At 34.6% G+C, this 20,965-nt stretch overlaps 1 protein-coding gene across 5 annotated transcripts; it reads right to left on the reverse strand.

Annotated features, from left to right (window-relative positions):
- Window positions 1-5,598: 5,598 nt before the first annotated feature.
- On the reverse strand, window positions 5,599-20,671 carry LOC149265043 (chromatin-remodeling ATPase INO80-like). Of its 5 annotated transcripts, none has more exons than XM_089429110.1 (26): window positions 20,288-20,670; window positions 19,763-19,791; window positions 17,031-17,070; window positions 16,816-16,929; window positions 16,601-16,714; window positions 16,425-16,500; window positions 15,526-16,121; window positions 15,133-15,309; window positions 14,661-14,771; window positions 12,861-13,273; window positions 12,637-12,745; window positions 12,463-12,543; window positions 12,142-12,314; window positions 11,890-12,015; window positions 11,540-11,701; window positions 11,369-11,426; window positions 10,825-11,016; window positions 10,212-10,358; window positions 9,515-10,081; window positions 9,067-9,324; window positions 8,716-8,823; window positions 8,282-8,376; window positions 7,513-7,669; window positions 6,920-7,120; window positions 6,074-6,193; window positions 5,599-5,874 (listed from the first exon to the last, which is right to left on the reverse strand). In XM_089429110.1, the coding sequence occupies exons 1-25, from the start codon at window positions 20,288-20,290 to the stop codon at window positions 6,077-6,079; spliced, it is 4,224 nt and encodes a 1,407-aa protein (XP_089285236.1). In that variant the 5' UTR covers window positions 20,291-20,670; the 3' UTR covers window positions 5,599-5,874; window positions 6,074-6,076. The 5 variants fall into 5 exon arrangements, 4 of the variants coding, with proteins under 4 accessions (XP_089285236.1, XP_089285233.1, XP_089285237.1 ...); XM_089429107.1 differs by having other exon boundaries at window positions 5,600-5,874; window positions 10,825-11,055; XM_089429111.1 differs by lacking the exon at window positions 14,661-14,771 and having other exon boundaries at window positions 5,600-5,874; window positions 10,825-11,055.
- Between the last annotated feature and the right edge of the window lie 294 nt (window positions 20,672-20,965).

Below are 20,965 nucleotides of genomic sequence, written 5' to 3' on the forward strand. Positions count from 1 at the left end.
ATCAAAAGAAGATGATATATAGCAAGAACCAACTACAGAGAAAAAAGAAATGAATTTGACCATATCTTGTAATGTGTTGGCAGGAATTACAACTTCTTAAACTCTCAAAATAGAAGGATTTATAAAGAAGAAAAAGGTAATAGTGTTGATCGATTTTAGTAGCACCCACAATTTTATTCATTATAAGATAACCAAGGAATTGAATTGTTTTTTATATCCAGCACCAAATTGTAAGTGATGGTTACAAATTAAGGAACTATAAATTGCTTAGGCAAGTGTTATATATCAATCAAACCATGGGGGAATATATATTAAATAGTTCAATGCTTTCCATTCCAATGGGTGGTACTGATGTATTAAGAGTCCAATGATTACAGTCTTTAGGGATGATATCTTTTAATTTTCAAGAACTTTTATTGAAATTTTCATGGGAAGGAAAAGAAATTGAATTAAGGGGTATCACAAGGAAACCATGGAAGATAATAAAATCTAATGGCATGACAAATCTTTTGAAAAAAGAACCATGTAGCACAATTACATAATTATGCTCATTAGATGTTCAAACATCGAAATCATTTGTTTCTCCAATTCTCCAAAGAATCTTAGACAACCATTCCAAAGCATTTGAGTCTCCCAAAGGCCTCCCACCTATTTGTGATCATGATCATGCTATTCACTTGATTCCATTAAGCGTTCCTCCAAACATCAAACCTTATAGATATCCCTATTGCCCAAAAGAGTGAAATTGAACATATGGTTGCAGAAAGGCTAGCGACATGTATAATTCAACCTAGCCAAAGTTCTTTCTCTACTCCAGTAATATTGGTACACAAGAAGGATGGATCATGGCGTACGTGTTCGGATTATAAGGAGCTCAACAAGCTCACTATTAAAGATAAATTTCTCATTCTTGTCATTGATGAATTGTTGGATGAATTACAAGGAATTACTTCACCAAGTTGGATCTTCGCTCAAGATATCATCAAATTAGAATGAAGGCTAGCGATATTATGAAAACAACATTGAAAACTCATGAAGATCATTATGAATATTTGGTCATGCCTTTTAGCCTTACTAATGCAACTTCCAGATTTCAAGGTTTGATGAATTCCATTTTCAAACCTTTGGAAAATTTGTGTTAATATTTTTTTATGATATACTAATCTACAACAAGTCTTGGAAGGATCATGTTCAACATGTTGACAGGGTGCTCAAACTGTTGGAGGAGAAACAATTGTATGCAAAAACCTCCAAATGTTTCTTTAGGGTACAATAGGTGGAATATTTGGGTCATATTGTATCTCATGAGGGTGTTAAGGTATATCCTAACAAAATTAAAGCCATCAACGAATGGAAAATTCCCTCAACCCTAAAGCATCTTCGAGGATTTCTCGGATTTGACAAGATATTATCGCAAGTTTGTTAAGAATTATGGGAAAATAGCAACACCTCTAACAACATTACTAAAGAAATATGCATTTTTTTGAACTTCGGAAGCAACAAGTCCTTTGAACATCTTAAAAACGCAATGTGCTAAGCTACGGTTTTAGCTATTTCAGACTTCACAAAAACTTTTATGGTGGAATGTGATGCCTCAAGAAATGGAATTGGTGTTGTTTTAATGCAAAAAACTCATTTCTTTTGAAATTCATCCAATCAAAGGAAAGTATTTACATAAACATATTTATGAAAAAGAAACGTTGGCAATACTACATGCCCTAAAGCGATGGTGCCCTTACCTAATGGGAAGACACTTCAAGGTAAAATGGATCATGATAGTCTTAAATACTTTTTGGAACAAAGATTATCTTCGGAAGAGCAACAAAAATGGGTCATTGAGATGTTGAGTTATGACTTTGAAATCATCTACAAAAAATGAAAGCAAAATGTTGTTGTAGATGCACTCTCAAGAAGGGATGAGGATATAGAAGCATTGCTCTATGTAATTTCAATTATCCAACCTAACTAAATAACTAGAGCAAGGAGGAATGGAAGAACGACGAAAAGGTGTGGACACCCATTCAAAATTTGCAACAAGATCCCAATACATCGAATACATTTATCCTGAAAAATGACTCATTATAGTACAAAGATCGCTTATATCTATGTAAGAATTCCCAACTCAAATAAAAGATTCTTTTGGAATTGCACCCCTCCCCTTCAAGAGGGCACTCGGGATTTTTAAAAACATACTATAAGGTCAAGAAGAATTTTTTTGGGATGGCTTTAAATCTAATTTTCAAAATTTTGTGTCATAATGTTTGGTTTTTCAACAAAATAAAGTTGAAACAATTAAGACCCCCGATATGTGACAACCTTTAGCCATTCCAATTCAATGTTGGGAAAAGGTCTCAATGGATTTTATCTCAGGTTTACCCTAGTCTGAATGAAAGATTGTCATCATGGTGGTAGTTGATAGACTTACCAAATATGCACACTTTTGTACATTATCCCATCATTTTAAAATCAGTACAATTGCTACTGCATTTATGAAAACAATTCAAAAGCTACATGGAAACCCAAAGATTATTGTAAGTGACAACAATCCCATTTTCACTGGAAATTTTTAGACGAAATTAATTGTCTTAGTACTCAATTAGCTCATAGCTCATCTTATCATCCTCAATTTGACAAGAAAACTAAGATAGTGAACAAATGTTTGGAAGGATATCTTCATTGTTTTATATCTAATAAACAAACACAATGAGTCAAGTGGTTACCTCTGGCTGAATGGTGGTATAACACTTCTTTCCATACTGCAACAAAAATGACCCCATTTATGGCACTTTATGGATATCATCCATTGTCCATCACATCATCTTTAAGAGAAAATTCTAAAGTTCAAGAAGTGGAAGATTGCATCGAGCATCAACAAGAAGTTCTCCAACTCTTAAAAAATAACCTCACTCCGGCACAGAATCGAATGAAACAAGCAAATTAGCATCGCAATGAAAGAAGTTTTGATGTAGGCGACTAGGTATTTTTACAGTTACAACAATACAAACAAATATCCCTCAAGCAAATTAAAAAGGGTAATAAATTATCACCCAAGTACTATGGTCCTTACAAGGTGTTGCAAAAGATTGGTACTATAGCATACAAATTGGAGCTTCATGCATATTCCTGAGTACACCCAGTTTTCCATGTTTCATACTTAAAGAAGGTTATCAATGATAAGCTCCCAATTCAAACAATATTACCAAAACTTAACAAGGAAAGAAAAATCATATTGGAGCCTGAACTCTATAGCTACAAAATCAATCAATTTCAAAGTATCTCATTAAATGGAAAAACTTACCCGCTAAAGATTCCACGAGAAAGGTTGAAAATTTTATATAGAAGCATCCAAAACTACCCAAGCATTTAAAACAATATTTTTTTAAAGGAGAAAGACATGTTAGGTCCCTATAATACTAGTGTAACCCTCTTATTGTTATTGTTAGTGTGGCCCATTTATTGTTATTGTTGTGCCCCATAGAAATCCATTATTTTTATTATCGTACCCTTACATTATTATCATTATGTAAGCTCTGATTATTTTGTGACCCCTTAGACTCCTATATATACAAAGGAGGTCTTGTCATTTGTATCATCCAAGAATTGTTTATTGATGTGATATAAAAGAGGTTTCCCCCTCGAAGAGGTTATTTCTCAAGCCGTTAATCTATCCTTCTATTCTGTGAGCTGGATGCATAACATAGGGGACTTTTAAAATATTTGCAACAACAACAGGATGCTACTCAATTTTGTATTGTTATTATCAAAGTACCATCCAAATTATTAAGAATCCCATTTTTTATGGCAAGATGAAACATTTAATATACAACATCATTTCATCAAAGACTTCGTACAAGAGGGATTACTCAAGTTAGTGCATTGCAACACAAAAGATTAGGTAGCAAACATATTCACTAAAGCACTGCCAAAGGATAAATTCTATAGGTTCAAAGATGCATTTGAGTCTGCCCAAATGGCCATTATGGGGGAGAAATGTTGGGATAATTCTCATTTAGCATTCTAATCATGTAATTAGTCATATTGTATACTAGAGTCATACATGGTATTGATTAAGGTAGGTGTAAAGTTGTAGGTGTGTGTGTGTGTGTATATATAACAATTCCCACTTAGCATTCCAATCATGTGATAAGTCATGTCATATTCTAGAGTCATCCATGCTATTAATTAAGGTCGTTGTATAGTTGCAAGCATATATATATATGTGTGTGTGTGTGTGTGTGTGTGTGTGTGTGTGTGTGAGAGAGAGACAATTTTGATGCTCAACGAAGTGAGTAAATATGATTTAGGCATTTGTGTGATAAAAGGCCAATCCCATATCTTCTCATGATCTAATTCATGTAGATTTTGTGTACTAATTATGGGTTTGTAGTTGTAAGGTAGGCTTATCATTTAATACCCAAGGGGCATCATATGTTGTATGCTATAAATATACATGTATCAAAAGAGTTGTAGTGAGTTGTTGAGTATAACGCGGTTTTGTATCATTTACTACATAATCAACATTCGTGATGCGCATTTGTGTAAATAGGCTCTCCAACATCAAGTTCCTTAACATTCCATTTAGATGAAAATTTAGAACACGAATAACTTAATCATAAGAATTGGGAAGAAACTTGTTCATTAATTTAAAAACATTTCTTCTAGACCTCATATATAGATTTCACATCTCTAGATATAGAAATATTTTATTTTTAGTTGTATTAAAACCCTCGTAATACATATAACTACATACCTATGCACATGGATTTTTCAGTAACATGTTTTATATTTTTTAAATTTGATTCTTTAATGTGATATACATAGAATATATGTGTAAGAGAGTTCAAAAAAGAATTTATTGTAAGTACTAAGTTTTTATATGTTTATTAACTAGATTTAATATTATGAAATATTATGGTTAGGCATATGAATCATCATTCTTTTAATTTATATGGTAATATTGATTTATAATTTATAGCTACTATTTTTATATTTCTATGTCACATATCTATATATAGAAATATTATTATTTCTAATTCTATTTAAATCTTAAGAATAAATATAACTACATGCATATGCATATGGCATTTTGTTTGACATGTTTTATAATTTTTTCAATTTAATTTTTTAATGTGATGCATAACATAGATTATATATAAAATTTAGAAAAATAGTTTATTGTAAATATTAAGTTTGTAAATTTATTAATAAATTTAAACATGAATTTATGAAATATCATGGTTATGAATATGTATTCTCTTTATCTAAATTTCTTTTAATGTGATATTCAGATTATGATTTTTCCAAAAAAATGTTTGTGATTTCATTAATAAAAATAAAATTGCAATATAAGGAATTGAATAGCAGACTTATTATTTTTATTAATTTTTACTTTTTATTAATTCTTTAATTGAGCCAACATTAAGTTTTTCGTTATACTTTTTTCAGGTAAGGCTTTATTGATCTAGCCCTTCATTACATCTCCCCCAAATTGGGTTGTAGAGCACCTTTCAGGGACAATTATCTCCCCATACTAAGTTGTAGAGCACCTCGGCACAATTATCTCCACCATACTAAGCTGTAGGGCACCTCTCAATAAAATTATCGCCATATTTTAAATCAGCGTTCATCTCTTACAAGTTGTCTAGAAAAGAAGCATTAGCATTGTCAAAAAAAACCTACATATACTAATGCTAGCCACATTTCATTTAGATAGCCATAATTTTGTCAAATTTATTTTCAAAGTAAACTAACCTTTCTACTTCCTTACAATTCAGTCTCCCTTGCTAGGGAATTCCTAGAGTATTCCAAAGTAGCATTGCCTTCAGCATCAAACTGATCAGGTGTTATCTTGTTCTTTACTTGCCTACCTTTGCCCTGGTGAAATGCATTAAAATGAAACCACAGCAATCAAAAGAAACCATGTAGGTGCTCTGGATGAAAGTTATCAGAGAGATGCAAGAAGATAAGAGTAACTACAGCATAGGCAATGCTTTATATATATATATGCAAGCACACAAAATACATCTAGATGGCCATACTTTCATCACATTTATATTTCCCAAAGTAAACTAACCTTTCAATTTTCTTCTATTTCAGTCCCCCCCGATAGCAGATTACAGTCTTCCAAAGAAGCATTACCTTCTGCATCAAACGAAACAACAGTTCTCTTGCTCTTTGACTTTCTTTCCTTACCCTGGTGAAATTCAATATGATCCAATAATTATCACTATGGCAAGAGCGAATGTATTAAAATGCAACCAGGCAAATGGAAAGAAACCAAAAGCAGCAGCACTAGACGAAAGGACCTAAGAGAAATACAAGAAAATAAGAGCATACTAGAGCAAATACAATAAAGGAATATGCAACCAGGGAAATGGAAAGAAACCAAAAGCAGCAGCACTAGACGAAAGGACCTAAGAGAAATACAAGAAAATAAGAGCATACTAGAGCAAATACAACAAAGGAATTCTCATAATTGGTTGACAAAGGCTTCAACAATAATGGCATTAGTCGAATTTGAATGCATTTTGAAAAAGTGAGGCTACATCTTATGAACAACTCAGAAAATCATTCAACATAAAAACAATTGACACGGTATACCACAGATTATATCATGCTAGGTAATTATTATACCCATGAAGTTTGGACCTTATCACAAAATAGGGTATTAAGGTTTCAAGTTTCAACAATGATGATATTAGTTAGATCTAAATGCATTATAGATAAAGTGAGAGTAGATCCTAGGAAACAACTCTTACAGTCATTCAATATAAACACACTTGACACTGTATACTACAGATTATAATATGCCAGCCTCCAAGTAATCATTATTCCAATAAACATTATCAAAAAATGATTATATGAATCCTTTTCCACGTACATGAACCTAAATTTCAAGAGAGTCTAAAATGTACACCACCTGAACGGAAAGTTGCTCCTTTATCTTCTGCTCCACCTCAGAATCATCTAACAATAATGAAGCTACATCGTCTGGAGCCAACGCCTCCCTGTCTGCGTTCCCCCCTGCCATGACAAGTTGTTGAACTGTAATTTTTTTACTAGCCCTTTGTAAAATCTTCTCTTCTACAGTCTCTTTACAAATTAATCTGTACACGGTGACCTGAAGAACAAGAAAAAAAATTAAAAGTTAACCAAGCAGATGTGAAGGAAATCATAAATCCACTGCACTTCACATGAAAGGAATTTCAGCGCTGGGAAAAGAAAAAAAGTATACATAATACAATGCATAATATAATAGAATAGAATATAGAATATAATACGATATATAGTATATTATAACATATACTATACTGTAAATATAATATAATTATATTTTACATAAAAGGAATAAATTGCATACAAACTTCAGACATGTATTTTCATTGAAACATCATCAAAGGCTTGCATTCTCAAGTCTCACCCAAGGAAGAGCAGCTTCCCAAAGGGTTGGTCTTAGACCATCACTTAAAAGAGTTCAACGGTTCAAATTTTTATGAAGAAATTTTAACTGACCTCCTTAGTTTGTCCAAGCCGATGCGCTCTGTCCATAGCTTGTAAATCCAAGGTTGGATTCCAATCACTTTCATAAAATATGACAGTATCAGCTGCTGTCAAATTAATTCCCACACCGCAAGCTCTTGTGCTTAACAAGAAGATAAATATATCTTGCCTGAATAAAAAAAGAAAACAATGTAAATGAGTTTCAACTTTATTCCAATGCCTGAAGCTCCCTAGAAAACCCATCTCATTTAGAGTTATCATACTCATATGACTCACAACTACATGTACCCATAAATATGTCAAGTATGGGATCTGGCTAAGTATTGGGTGGTCAATACTATACATGTTCGATAGCATTGGCAACAATTTGCCGGTGAGTATTCTTGAGTCAGTACTCGTCATATTCATGCATACAATTTCCTGCATTAAATTTTTTCACACTTTTTAATATGACCAAGTAGCCTGTCCATAGGGTCTTCGGTAGACAGTGATTGGTGAGCTGTTAAGGAACTCTTAGATGTTAAGTTACCCTATTCGAGTGTTATTCTTGAACATAACCATGATGTAGCGTCACCAATGCCAAACTTAAAAAAAAAAACATATGACCGAGCAGCCTCATTCACTTGCCTCAGTAAATACAAGCCAACTATGATCTCACTAAATGTACTAATCTGCTATAGAACGACCAATAAACCACTTAAGCTCATCGGATCCCATAAATTGATGGAGTACTATACGGATTCTAGATAAGAGAGAATGTGAACCAGACTGGTATTTCTACCTGTTTTGAAAGTCCCTGACCATGTCATGACGATCCGTTATAGTTGAAGATCCATCCATGCGAAGATACTTATACTTCCTATAATTCATATAATCCTGTACAAGATTCAGCTTCGTCAGCTGATTATGAAAGCAACAAGAATAAACAAAGAAAATTCAAAACAGCAAATTAAACTCATAAACTTTAAGTTTGGCTCAGATGTGAATGCATCCTTCAGGACCAAGTAGTTAAAAACACTTGTAACTTGATCCTGATCATAGAACATCAGTTCTTCGTGTTCAGGTACAACACACTAATCATACAAATATCTTATATGCGCAGCTTGTATAAGAACGTTGAAAAGTCTAGAAGAGAAATTTAAAAAGAGATCACATAAAGAAAAACATTGAAAATCTACTATAAAGGACATATCAAATAATTGATTTTACTCTGACCTCAAGAATATCAAGCATTTTAGTCATTTGTGCAAACAGGAGAACCCGGTGGTTTTGAGCAAAAAGACGCTTCAGCAAAGTATCCAGTGTCTGAAGTTTTCCAGAATCCTGTAGCCATGTCAGAAAGGATATTTAAAATAACACCAAATAATAAGTTTCAATTCCTTTCGAACTACATTTTTTTGAGTTCGAGGTTAAGAAGAAAGACAGGAAACTAAAATAAATTATGAAAGTGATAATTTGGGTCTAGAATTCAAATTATCTCATGCTTTCTAAAGCCAATGTCTGAATGCATTTGCTAAGCCTGTAAATCAATCAAAATATTAACCAATCAAAAATTTAACAGTATACCGCAAGCAGCTTTGCAACATCAACATGTTTCAAAGGGGGTGATGATCCAAATATCCTATTAGTAAGATCCAGGATTGGCTTCTGATTAAACAATTCTGAATCTATTTCTTGAATTAGATGTCGAGGATTCTGTGGTATGGCCGGACCATTGAACTGAGATGTGCGTGCAAATCCTATTAATATCCTTTTAAGCCATGGATGGTGAAGTTCTTCTGTTCTCTGATATGCAAAACCCCTATCTGGACATACAACATCAACCTACAAACCAATGATCAAGCTTCAGTGAATCTCTCCTACCAGGAAGCCATGCATGTTGATCTTGACCAATGCAGACAAGATTGTATGCAAAGAGTATTAATAACAAATTAACGAATTAAGCTAAAAAATAATTAAATTAAGTAAAACATGTTGCTTAGCAGTTGAACAAAATTCAAACTAAAAAACATACTGGTGGAGCAAGAACTGGTGGAATGAAAGAATAAATAGCTTTTAGCAACGCAACATTATTGAGAAACCGGTCATGATGGAAGACAACCAATTCCTCATAGGGTGCATTTTCAGGCCCTGTGGCATGCTTTGTGTTCAATAAGCTTAATTTTGAACGAGTTGGCAACATCAACATTCTAGTGACAGCTCTGACTTTTCCCTCCCCAATCTGATCATACTGAAATCTATCTTCCTCACTTTCTGGAAAATCCTCAATGATTTCATTTAATATTTGCCGATCTTGTGCTGTGCAAGAAAACAACAACTGTTCCACATATGAAGCTTTAGCGACAAAAGTTACCTCCCCTGGTGACAAGCCAATCATGCGAGAAAAGCCAAATGTACCACTTTTAACAGGTAAAACAGATCCAAGAGGATCTGCTTGTGGTGGAAAAACCGATGTATGAACATGCTGTGTAGAAAACACATTCAACAGGTTGTCCAACCATTTCTGCCGAAACCCTTGAGCTGATCCACTGCAGGACGTAGGCAGGCTTAAAGTACCCTCTCTATAAATCAACTTGGGAACCTGAAAATCATGTGAATGATATGAGAATTGTAAATGGTAAGGCATTTAATATAATTGTATATATTATATCACAATCATCATTAGTGTAGTTAGTCCACCAAGGAAAAGAAAATGGGCTTCTATTAGTTGCCTTGTATGAGATAGGGCTTCGACTTCCAGCATAGTGTATTTCTTCCAGTTCACCAAAAGGAGGCGGTAAAAGAGAGTTTGGAATTTGTGCAAAATGTAAGAATGTGCGGCCTTCATTTCTTTCAAATAGATCCGGATGATTGCATACCTAATGCCACAAAGAAAAAGAACTTTTTGTTAACTTGATTTGGAAAATATAACATTAATAAAAGTTCAAGCTTTTTGCTATCAATCAGAGTAAGCATTTAGCTTTAGTAAATCGTAAAATGCATAAAACTATAGTCCCCACAACCCAAATTCACATTGATTCTTTGATATTTATTGCATATTTAGAGTCTAGACTGATAGCTTTTGTAATTTGTGTTAGGTATAAAATTATCAATTTCAAAGAAGTTTCTGATTAATTTTTTCAAGATTTCACCAAAACCCTTGAGTGACTAATGTCAGCATAATAATGTCAAATGTTGATTAATCAAATATATTCAGCTTCTAAATCTTACTAGGCGATTCCCATGAAAACAGTTCATTGATATTAAAATGTGATTGATTCCACAATAGAACTTGAATTAAGAAGACTCATTCAAATACATTTAGAAAGAGGGATATGACCATACCTTCCTCAGCTGCATAACAATGTTCATGAGGTTAGAAACATTGTTCTTGCTAGGACGACCTTGAATGCTATCAAATAATTCAGCCACGGAGATCTTATTCTTGATGGCCCGATAAAATGCTTGTTGACGAAAGCTTAAAGGGCAGCTCACAGTAACTTCCTTTTTGTTTGTCATTTCTGTAATCACATCTTTCTTTTCTCGACGCAACATGAAAGGCTTTAAAATCAAATGCTGATGATTCAAATTCAAAACCATTAGTTCGTTTACCAGCATATGTCGTCAATAGAGAATGCAAGCACAAATTTGCTAACGCCAAAACCAGAACAAAGAAAGAGTAAACTTTAACAGTGAAGCAAAGCTCAAGGAAGGGATCAAGTAAATTCGCAGGTTATGCAAAATAAGCTTCCCTTCATAATGCACTAACCAAAAACTAGAGAAAGCCAATTCCCATCATATAAACCCAACCACTCCTTACGAAGGTAAATACATTCTTTCCTCCATTCTTCTTTTAAAAAACATTTGGAATGATGGCAGCAAGTCTTACTAGTCTATTGAGCTGGTGTTCGTTCAATGCACCTCCATGCACTGCGTGATTCTCTATGCTGTTCATAGGTACAAAATTATATTGCAACTTAGATTACCCAAAAAAATGGGCCAAGCCTTCTAAATATAATGCTTCGTAATCAAAAAGAAAAATCAGTGAATGAGACTATACCCTTTTGAGAACCATTCATCGAATTGCTCATGGCTATCAAATAATGTTGGCATGATAAAATGAAGCAGTGCCCAAAGTTCTCCCATGTTATTTTGAATAGGAGTTCCAGTAAGCAAGAGACGATTTCGGCAGTTGAAACTGAGGAGATTTTTCCACCGTAAACTGTGAAAATACAAATAGCTCAAAGCTTAAAAGGGAAAATTTGAAGTGCTTCAAAATCCTAATTAACTCTTTTGAAATGACAGTGCACATATAAGTAACACGTCAAAAGAGTTCATATTGCTCAAGCATCGCATACCAAATGACAGCTCAAACCAGATAGTGAAATCAAGAAACTAGATTTAAACTACCTGTGTGCACTTTTAATGGCTTGAGCTTCATCTAAAATCATATACTGCCATTTAAGTCGCTTGAGGTGCTTCTCATCAGTTACTGCTAGCTGGTAACTTGTAATGAGTATGTGCCAACTTCCTTTCCTGCAAAAGAAGGACAGAAGCACTTTCATCTCATATACCATATACATTATTCATTGAAAACCATAAGGAAAGAAATTGCAAATAGAAGTAACGAATCAGTTAAATAAGACAAACTAAATTGTGAACCTTTGATAAAGTTGCTTAGAGTTTATCTTTTTCTGAAGTATAATACGTTCTTGAATTCGACCCCAATAAGGGATAACATTCAAATCAGGGCAGAAATTGCTAATTTCATCAACCCAATTATTCAACACAGAAGCAGGTGCAACCACCAAAAATGGTCCCCATATATTCTTGACCTACGAAATGACAATACCGAACCTTTATATTTCCATCTAACGATAATCACATGTTAAAATAATGAGACATCACCAAACAGATTACTCATCGATTGTCACTGTAAATGAACGAAGATATAAAGTATCATCAAAACAGATTAGATTTTACCTCAGCTAAATGAGCCAAAAATGCAATAGCTTGGATTGTCTTGCCCAGACCCATCTCATCAGCTAGGATGCCATTCAGTCCCTACATAAATGAAAATAAAGCTTCCATCAGGAAAATAGGGCCCTATAATGATAAAAAGAGGAAACTGTGCAGAAAGTGTGAAATAGTGCAGACATTCTCATAACAATTCACAAGCCACCGAAGGCCCTTCAACTGGTATTCTTTTAAAATTCCTTTGAACATCGTTGGTGTTTGCACAGAGGAAGTTTGAGCCATTGATGAACTGCATATTTAAATACAAAAGCACTTAGATTCCAAGATGCATACGAACATAGCAAGAAAAAAAGCAAACAAATTGGTTAAAAGGATCACTTATAACTTCCAAATCTAAAACTTACAGATTAAGCAAGTCCATGTCATCAGAGCCTTCAGCTATACTCTCCTGTGACAACCCATTAGTACCCATGTTTTGAAACTTCAGGCATTCACTATCAAATGCAGTTATTAATTTTTTTTGCTCGGAGGCAGCATTTTGTGCAACTCTCAAGGCTTTCTCTTTCAAAGCAGCCTCTTCTATATCCTTATCATTTGTTAATGTCACCTTGTATGACTCTCGTGCTACATCTTCCTCATCAATAGAAGCTCCAGCGATAGGTTGAGAATTTGTCTTGTTCCGCATAAAATGACTATAAAGCTCTGTCTGCGAGAGTAAAAAGTTCAGCCTCTGTTGTTGTTGTTTTGCTTCTCTAAGTTTTTCTTCATGCTTTAAGGCTTCTGCTGCCTCTCTGTCTTCCTTTTTCCTTATCTCAGCCTGTAAGGTAAGATAAGATAAGACAACTTTATTAATATCTTCAGGAGACCACAAAAGTAGGTTAATGGGACTAAAGGACGCATCCAGTGTAAGTGCAAGACATGTGGCAGTGCAAATGCAACTCCAAAGCTAATAAGACTAAGATATGACAAAAATAGGACTGACATGAAATAAAAATACAAATAGAGAATGTATAAATTCATATGAGATGACCAAAAATGAGAAAGACAAAGTATGTCTGCTGCTGGACTGTATAACTCCAAAGAACAGACTGGTTTTTGTGGAAAAAGCTTCACTCATTGTTTTCTTTTAAAGTAGTCATCTAAGTTTACTAGTATCTCTTCAAATTTTCATCTCTATAAGACTTCACAGAGATGACCTTGGGGAAAAATGCATATGCTTATTTGAAATGTCACATGCCACTTTATTGATAATAAATTTCATATATAGGTTATACTTGCTAACTTCTATTCATATTCAATGTTTATTATTTTGGCTCATCAGATTTCTAAAACAAGCTCCAGCCAGCAATTTCTTGCAGTGTGAAAATCCTATGGAACTTTCCAATATGGAAGGACTCTTTTTGGAATAAGAGCACATCAATCTGCAATTTGCATTAAGTTTCAAATTTCATCACGTGTTATTATATATTTCCTCTCCTATTAGTGGAAAAAACTTCACTCATTATTATCTTTTATCTAAGTTTACTAGTATCTCTTCAAATTTTTCTCTATAAGACTTTACAGAGTTGAGCTTGAGGGAAAATGCATCAACTTATTTGAAATATCACATGCTACTTTATCGATAATGAATTTCATAAATAGGTTATACTTGCTAACTTTCGTTCATATTCAATGTTTATTATTGTGTCTCATCAGATTTCTATAACAAGCTCCAGGCAGTCATTTCTTGTAGTGTGAAAATCCTATGGAACTTTTCAACATGGAAGAACTCATTTTGGAATCAGAACACTTCAATCTGCAATTTGCACTAAGCTTCAAACATCATCACGTGTTATTACATATGCTTGCTCATAATTTTCTCCTATTTATTAATAATGAATTTGATATATAGGTTATACTTGCTAACTTCCGTTCATATTAAATGTTTAATATTGTGTCTCATCAGATTTCTATAACAAGCTCCAGGCAGTCATTTCTGGTAGTGTGAAAAACCTATGGAACTTTGCAACATGGAAGGACTCATTTTGGAATAAGAGCACTTCAATCTGCAATTTGCACTAAGCTTCAATTTCCATCACGTGTTATTATATATGCTTGCTCATAATTTCTTCTCCTATCAAGTGTATTGGTTACATTTCCTTTTTATCCATATAATAAACAGCACAAAAAGAGATGTGTTCTATTTACTGAGAAAACTAATTTACCTGTTCCTTGTCCACGAGTTTCCAAAATAGCAGCATATCTTTAGCTAATTTCCGGGTGCATGGCACTTTACCTTTTACCAATTTCAAGGATCTTAAACGTCTAGATTTCACCTGGAACAGAGGATTATTGATGCACAAGATAAGGCATAAGTGATTCTAAGGATAACTATTGAACACATCTTGAAAACAAATCTAGCAAGCTGCAACATATAACCTAAAACAGAGGATTATTGATGCACAAGATAAGGCATAAGTGATTCTAAGGATAACTATTGAACACATCTTGAAAACAAATCTAGCAAGCTGCAACATATAACCTAAACAGTCTGTTACGGTATAACTCAACAAGCTGTAAAGTATACAATTTTAATTTGTCACATAGAAGGTAGGATTGCAAACAAACTAAGTAAATTAAATCAAAGATAATATTAATTGAAGGTGTGCACAAAAATGCTGATAAATGCCCATATACCTCCTTTTGGCAATAGTCTGCAACCTTCTTAGCATCATAAGATTTCTTTTTATGATATTTCAGGAAGGCTTTTTGGTGTTTTGGCAAGTCCCTTTTCACAATTTTGGTCCAGTTCTCTCTAATTTTCTCGGGAGATTCATGTACGGACATCTTTTCGAGTACCTTGTATTCAATAATCTATAAACATGGACCAATCACAACAAAGTTCTGTTAATTTCATTTCACTAATATTAAACTTCAAAAAAAATACTTTAATTTACACTAGAACCATATAACTAAGGATTTGTGACTTATAAAATGGAGATGTGTTCTGAGATTTCAAGTCACTTTTCAAAAAAAAAAAAAAAATAGGCAATATACAGTACTAATATCGATGAAATCAATATATCTGACCTCATAACCATCTGCTTTTTCCAAAACCTTTACAGAGCAATGTTGTAATGTGCCTGCTTCAGAAACTACTAACCGTTCCATGGCTAGTGTGTTTTGTTGTGCTGGTGATGTTTCTAAAGCAAAACCAAATCCTTGGGGATGGAAATTATTTGTTTGAGCATTGGAAAAGCATTCCAAGTCTTGAGATGGTGTCAACTGGCCATAAATTGTAGGATTCTGAATAGGTTGGTTCGATGCACTATGGAGTCCAGTTGTTGATAAAGGAAAATTATCCAGAATGAGATCAACAGCAACATCATGATTGCTAATAATCCTCAGTTCATGGGAAGCATCACCTACGGGCAGAGTTCTTGAAGAAGCGACTTCTCCCAGCCTAACTCTCTTGTGCGAGTACATCCTTGCATGGTTTTCAAGCATGATACTGTAAAATTCTTCAGATATCTCAAGATCACCATCAGCATCATAGTATGCAGATGCATCATAACAAACCTCTGATTCATCCGTGCTTCTCTTTCTCTTTAATGTTACTAGTGATGGTAAATTTGATGGGCTCTCAGCGTTACTCCCACTTTCATGTTCAATCATTGCTCCAAAAGCTGTTCATTAGATCCACAGGACAAAGGTCCCGTCAGATTTCTTACTCTAGATTCAAACTAGGCAATAGCCTGAACCATAGTATAGTATATGCAATACTAAGCCCAAACCAGAACATTAGGTACCACCAGATATGCAACACCAAGCCTAAACCAGAACATTAAGAAACCCTAGATATGCAATACTAAGCTCAAACCAGTTTTTCCTGTGCAGTGATTTCTAACCATACTACTGATAAAAATGATACTCTATCAAAAGCAAGCCGAAAAGCACCTCAAGCATTTTCAATGATTCAACATGCGTACCTCTGTTTCCAGTACAGCTATTAGTATGATTGACGGGATCATCCTCGTCTGTTGGTAACTGGAAATTCCGAATAGACTGAACAGAGGGAACAGATAGAAACACAGTTGACTGAATTATTAGATATGCATGCAAAAGCTGAAAATTATAATATGTGTATGGTGTCAAACAAACTTACATCTAAGTCGAAAAGTTTTAAATACGAGTAGGGACAACAGCTTTCCGCTTTACTGTTACTAATATGATTGACTGGATCATCCTCGTCCGTTGGTAACTGGAAATTCCGAATTGACTGGATAGAGGAAACAGAAATGTAACGTAGTTGCTTCAATTGTTAAACTGTGGAGGCAAGCATTATAATTATAACATTTGGATTGTTGAAAATAAACTTACATCTAATTTGAAAAGTTTTGAAAACGAGTAGTGACAACTGCCTTCCACTTTATTGTTACTAATGTAATTGACAGGATCATCACCGTCTGTTGGTAACTGGAAATTCCGAAATGACTGGATAGAGAAAACAGATATGTAACGCAGTTGCTTCAATTGTTAAACTGTGGAGGTAAGCATTATAATTATAATACTTTAATTGTAGAAAACAAACTTACATCTGATTTGAAAAGTTTTGATAACAAGTTGCGCTCCATTCTGTTAACAATGACAACAATAAGGGGTCATGTTAATAATAAATTATTGAAATACCATAAGAGGTATTGTGAAGATGCGCAACGAAATAACAAAACAGAGGCAGTGTATCTTTGGTTGTAAAATCCAAACTTGGTTAATACGTTTAAGTTTTCAAAAGAGCTATAACATATACTTTCCAGTAAGCCAGGAACAATAGGTATTACTGTCCACAATTGACAGTCGAAAGTTTTAAATGAAGGGAGAACACAGGTGTCAGTGTAATAAACGTTTCATTAAAACCAAAAAATCTACACTGGGAAAAAAGCAACCAGCAGTATTAATCTACATGTTAATAAGTAGTGCCCATTGATACAGCAGAGAAATTAAAAATAGAGATAAAGGTAGTTTTCATAGAAATGAAATGGGGATAGAATGCTTAGCTTGGCAAAGTGACCAATCACAGTATACAAGTGAAATCCATTATGATATAGATGATGTACTTCAGTTTAGTCTAGTGTGTAAAATGAATAATCCAAACATGAGGGTGAACTAGCTTGAAAATTGGACAGGCTAAGATTGAACCAGGACCTGTACCTAGCTACATGGCCATTTTCATGACAGGTATCCTTTATTCAAACACGAGCAATGAATCATCTTCAAAAAATAAAGGACCTAGGAACTGAATCAAAGAACTTATGCCAACGGGTGAGCAGCTCTACCGCTGCACTACATATACCGGGATCTGATACAGTGATGAAAAATCAGACAACCTGCTCTACCACTGTGATGTAGGTTTTAACCCCATACAAAAATTACTTACATACGAATTCTAAAAACAGGAAATAAACAATGGCGAGAACATAACACATAAAACAAATATACACAGAGAATTTCCCCTGGATCCAAAAACTAGGACTACCAGATTGATTTTTCATTATGTTCTTTTCAATGTTATAATACATATGGATCCAAAAACCAAGACTACCAAATTGATTTTTCATTATGTTCTTTTCAATGTTATAATACATATATATACATGCTGAAACATCCATAAACCCCAATCCATTAACCTTGGATTAGAACATAAGCGTAGTTCCCTTGACCGGATCTACAAAATACCATGGACCGAAAACCATCGCACCCAAAACCATGTGTGAAATCCATGCACAAAACCATAGGTAGGTCTGTCCACTTAATATAGGGTCCAAAAAAAATTTCTTAGGGCACGTTAGCCCCTATAACCCCGCACATGGGCTAATCGTGAAAAGAATATAACACAACCCAACATGTGCTATATCCCCTTTCAAGACAAGCATCGTTACTTATTTAATTTAAAGATGTCGATTGCTATCTCCATCAACTCCTTTCAAGTCAAGCTCCCAATCAAACTCCACACCTAGCCCTTACACGATGTGAAAAATGGAGACTAGGAATTGAACACTCAGGGCCTGCCCCCAGTTGGCAGGATGCTCGCCAGAGTCGCCACTAAGCTACATGACCCTTTCATGACAGGCATCCTTACAGATTTGATCTAAAGGTGTGGATCACTACATCCAACACCCCTATTCAACCCATAGTTTGACTCAGATCTCAGCCACCATCAATTGCCCTAGACAGCTGACTCTAATACCATGTTGAAAAGTTGGACAGACTAGGAATCCAACCCAAAACCTGCCCTTGGCCAGCAAGCTGCTCTACCACCAAGTCACATGCACCTTTTCATGGCAGGCACTCTTTAACAGTTCAACCCAATTTTTTATTTTTTCCTTCGACTTCAATTACAAGGAAGCCAGGCACTTCTTCTTATTCTGAGGGTGGTACCCAGGATAAACGAGCTGGATGCAGTTTTAGCAACCTAACCTGGTGGTAACATCAAGTGAGGCCCACACAGTGAACAGGGGAAAAGAGACTGCAGACTCAACCCTAAATCCTCTAGTGCTTAAATCACAACACTTAACCATTCGTAATAACTCAACTGGCTATATCGATTGCCTACAGACTCAACCCTAAAACCTGCAGTGGGTAACTAACAACACTTAACCACTCGAACTAACTCAAAGGGCTATATGGATTGCCACTTCCAACAGACCAAATGAAATTTCAAAAAAAAGGAATGGAATGGGAATGTTTTCTATTGACAGCAAAAGGCATTCCGAGCATGATATGGCCACCTAATACACCAGAGAGTAGTGCAACGTCCACATAAACTTTATCCTACAACTGGCAAATTTCATCATTATAGCAAAAATATTAACAATCTACTGTCTGCACAAATGATATAGAAAAATCAAAAAGTTGCTCTGACCTAAATAAACATATACGTGTCATTTTTTACAATAAAAACCAAATTTTCGGATGGAGAGGGTACTAAACTCCCAGGATGTCTCGCTTCAAGATTCTGAGGCACAATGTGCTGAGAATCAAACCTGAGATAGTTGTCATAGATTCCCACCAGCCTACCGCTAGACCTCAGTCCAACCAACTAAACAAACAGATACCTCCTATTAAGTAGACCCATGAAACTCACATAGGAAATGAAAATAGGTTGGAACACACAGTACGTGAGGATGGTACCAGGTGCAAGTTCTGGTTCGTTTTGATGGCATGGATATGCCCCTGGTAACAATGCAGTTTACCTTAAAAGAGAGCTATAAGTTTCTGTAAGCAGTGTTTTCCAGAAAAGAAAAGAGTTAAAAACAACAGTAAATGTTACCTGGCACTGAAGAAGAGCCGCCCTGGAACCTGGATGAAAAATTATTGCACTACTTCTTTAGATTCTTGCCGTATTACGTAAACGCAGCTAAAGTCATATTCGTTTCACATTTAAATGCACCAAAACCGACATTTGAATTGAATTTTCTGGAAGGACGCAACCCTTCACAACATAAAGAACCCTAGAATCCCGAATATATTAACAGAAAACCCAGACATATAAATTAATTAAGCTTAAATATGGAATTCGCACCAGTCATATAACACAGTTAAGAAAAAAAAAAATCACAACGGATGTCTTAACACATTTGCTTAACCAATTAAAACTTTAGATTAAAAAAAATGCAGGGCATAGAGGATTAGAATGCACGATGTCTTCTACTATAAATTTATCCAAAACCTCCATAATCCACATCCAAGATATTAATGGAGTATTGAGAAGTTATGATTCAATTTTCTCAAGATTAGGTTTCATGGTTGAGCCCAAAAGGAATGACCCTTCGAGTGGGTGAATCTGCCTTCGTACCATGAATGTAGCGGTCCTGTGTCCACATAAAAGAAAAAAAATCCAAATCCAGGACGAGATTTTCCAGTATGGCGATAATCTGTACGGGAGATTGCAGAGATGACCAGCTGGAATGAATAAATGTAAAGAATTGATAGTGAAGCTTTGAAGTGAAGATTGTGAGCAGCTGAAGGGTCATTTTTCGTGAGAATTTTTTTTCCACTCGCAAGATCATGTAATACTTGCAGTTACTGTATAGGCAGTGAGTAGCTGAAACCTCTATTATTCGTTTGATAGAACTGGAGTACCATTGAAAGATAACGTGGTAAATCCTGCACGAGACTTCCAGCTCTATGCATGGCCGTCAAGAATGATTCCAGATTTAAAATTTATCCCCGCTGTCACTTCAAGGTCCAAATGATAGAACGGTGTGGATCGAAAAAATCTTCCGCATTTTTGAAAATTAATAATTAAAAGAATAAAATGACGGAAGGGTTAAATTTCACTGTAAATTTTGTAGTTCTGTTTTATTTTTTTATTTTTGGGTCCTCCCAATATTATTGTATACTTATTTTCTAATTTTCTAATTATAACAGTATAGATTTACCAAGACCCAACCGTAAATTTATTTTAATTCTGGATTTACTAAGAGTTGAGCATAGATCTATCTATCAAAGAGATATAGAACAGTCGGTGAAG

This window comes from Pinus tabuliformis, chromosome 6 (assembly GCF_031772625.1).
Source record: "Pinus tabuliformis cultivar Carrire ecotype Pingquan chromosome 6, CPIR1, whole genome shotgun sequence".
NCBI lineage: Eukaryota > Viridiplantae > Streptophyta > Pinopsida > Pinales > Pinaceae > Pinus > Pinus tabuliformis.

What these genes read in the sequence shown, in the direction of transcription:
- LOC149265043 (XM_089429107.1), bottom strand. An exon ending in CAAAACTTTTCAAATTAGAT is followed by an intron (nt 16,715 to 16,815) that starts GTAAGTTTATTT and finishes TCCTCTATCCAG; the next exon opens with TCAATTCGGAATTTCCAGTT. An exon ending in GGCTTGGACAAACTAAGGAG is followed by an intron (nt 7,121 to 7,512) that starts GTCAGTTAAAAT and finishes CTTGTTCTTCAG; the next exon opens with GTCACCGTGTACAGATTAAT.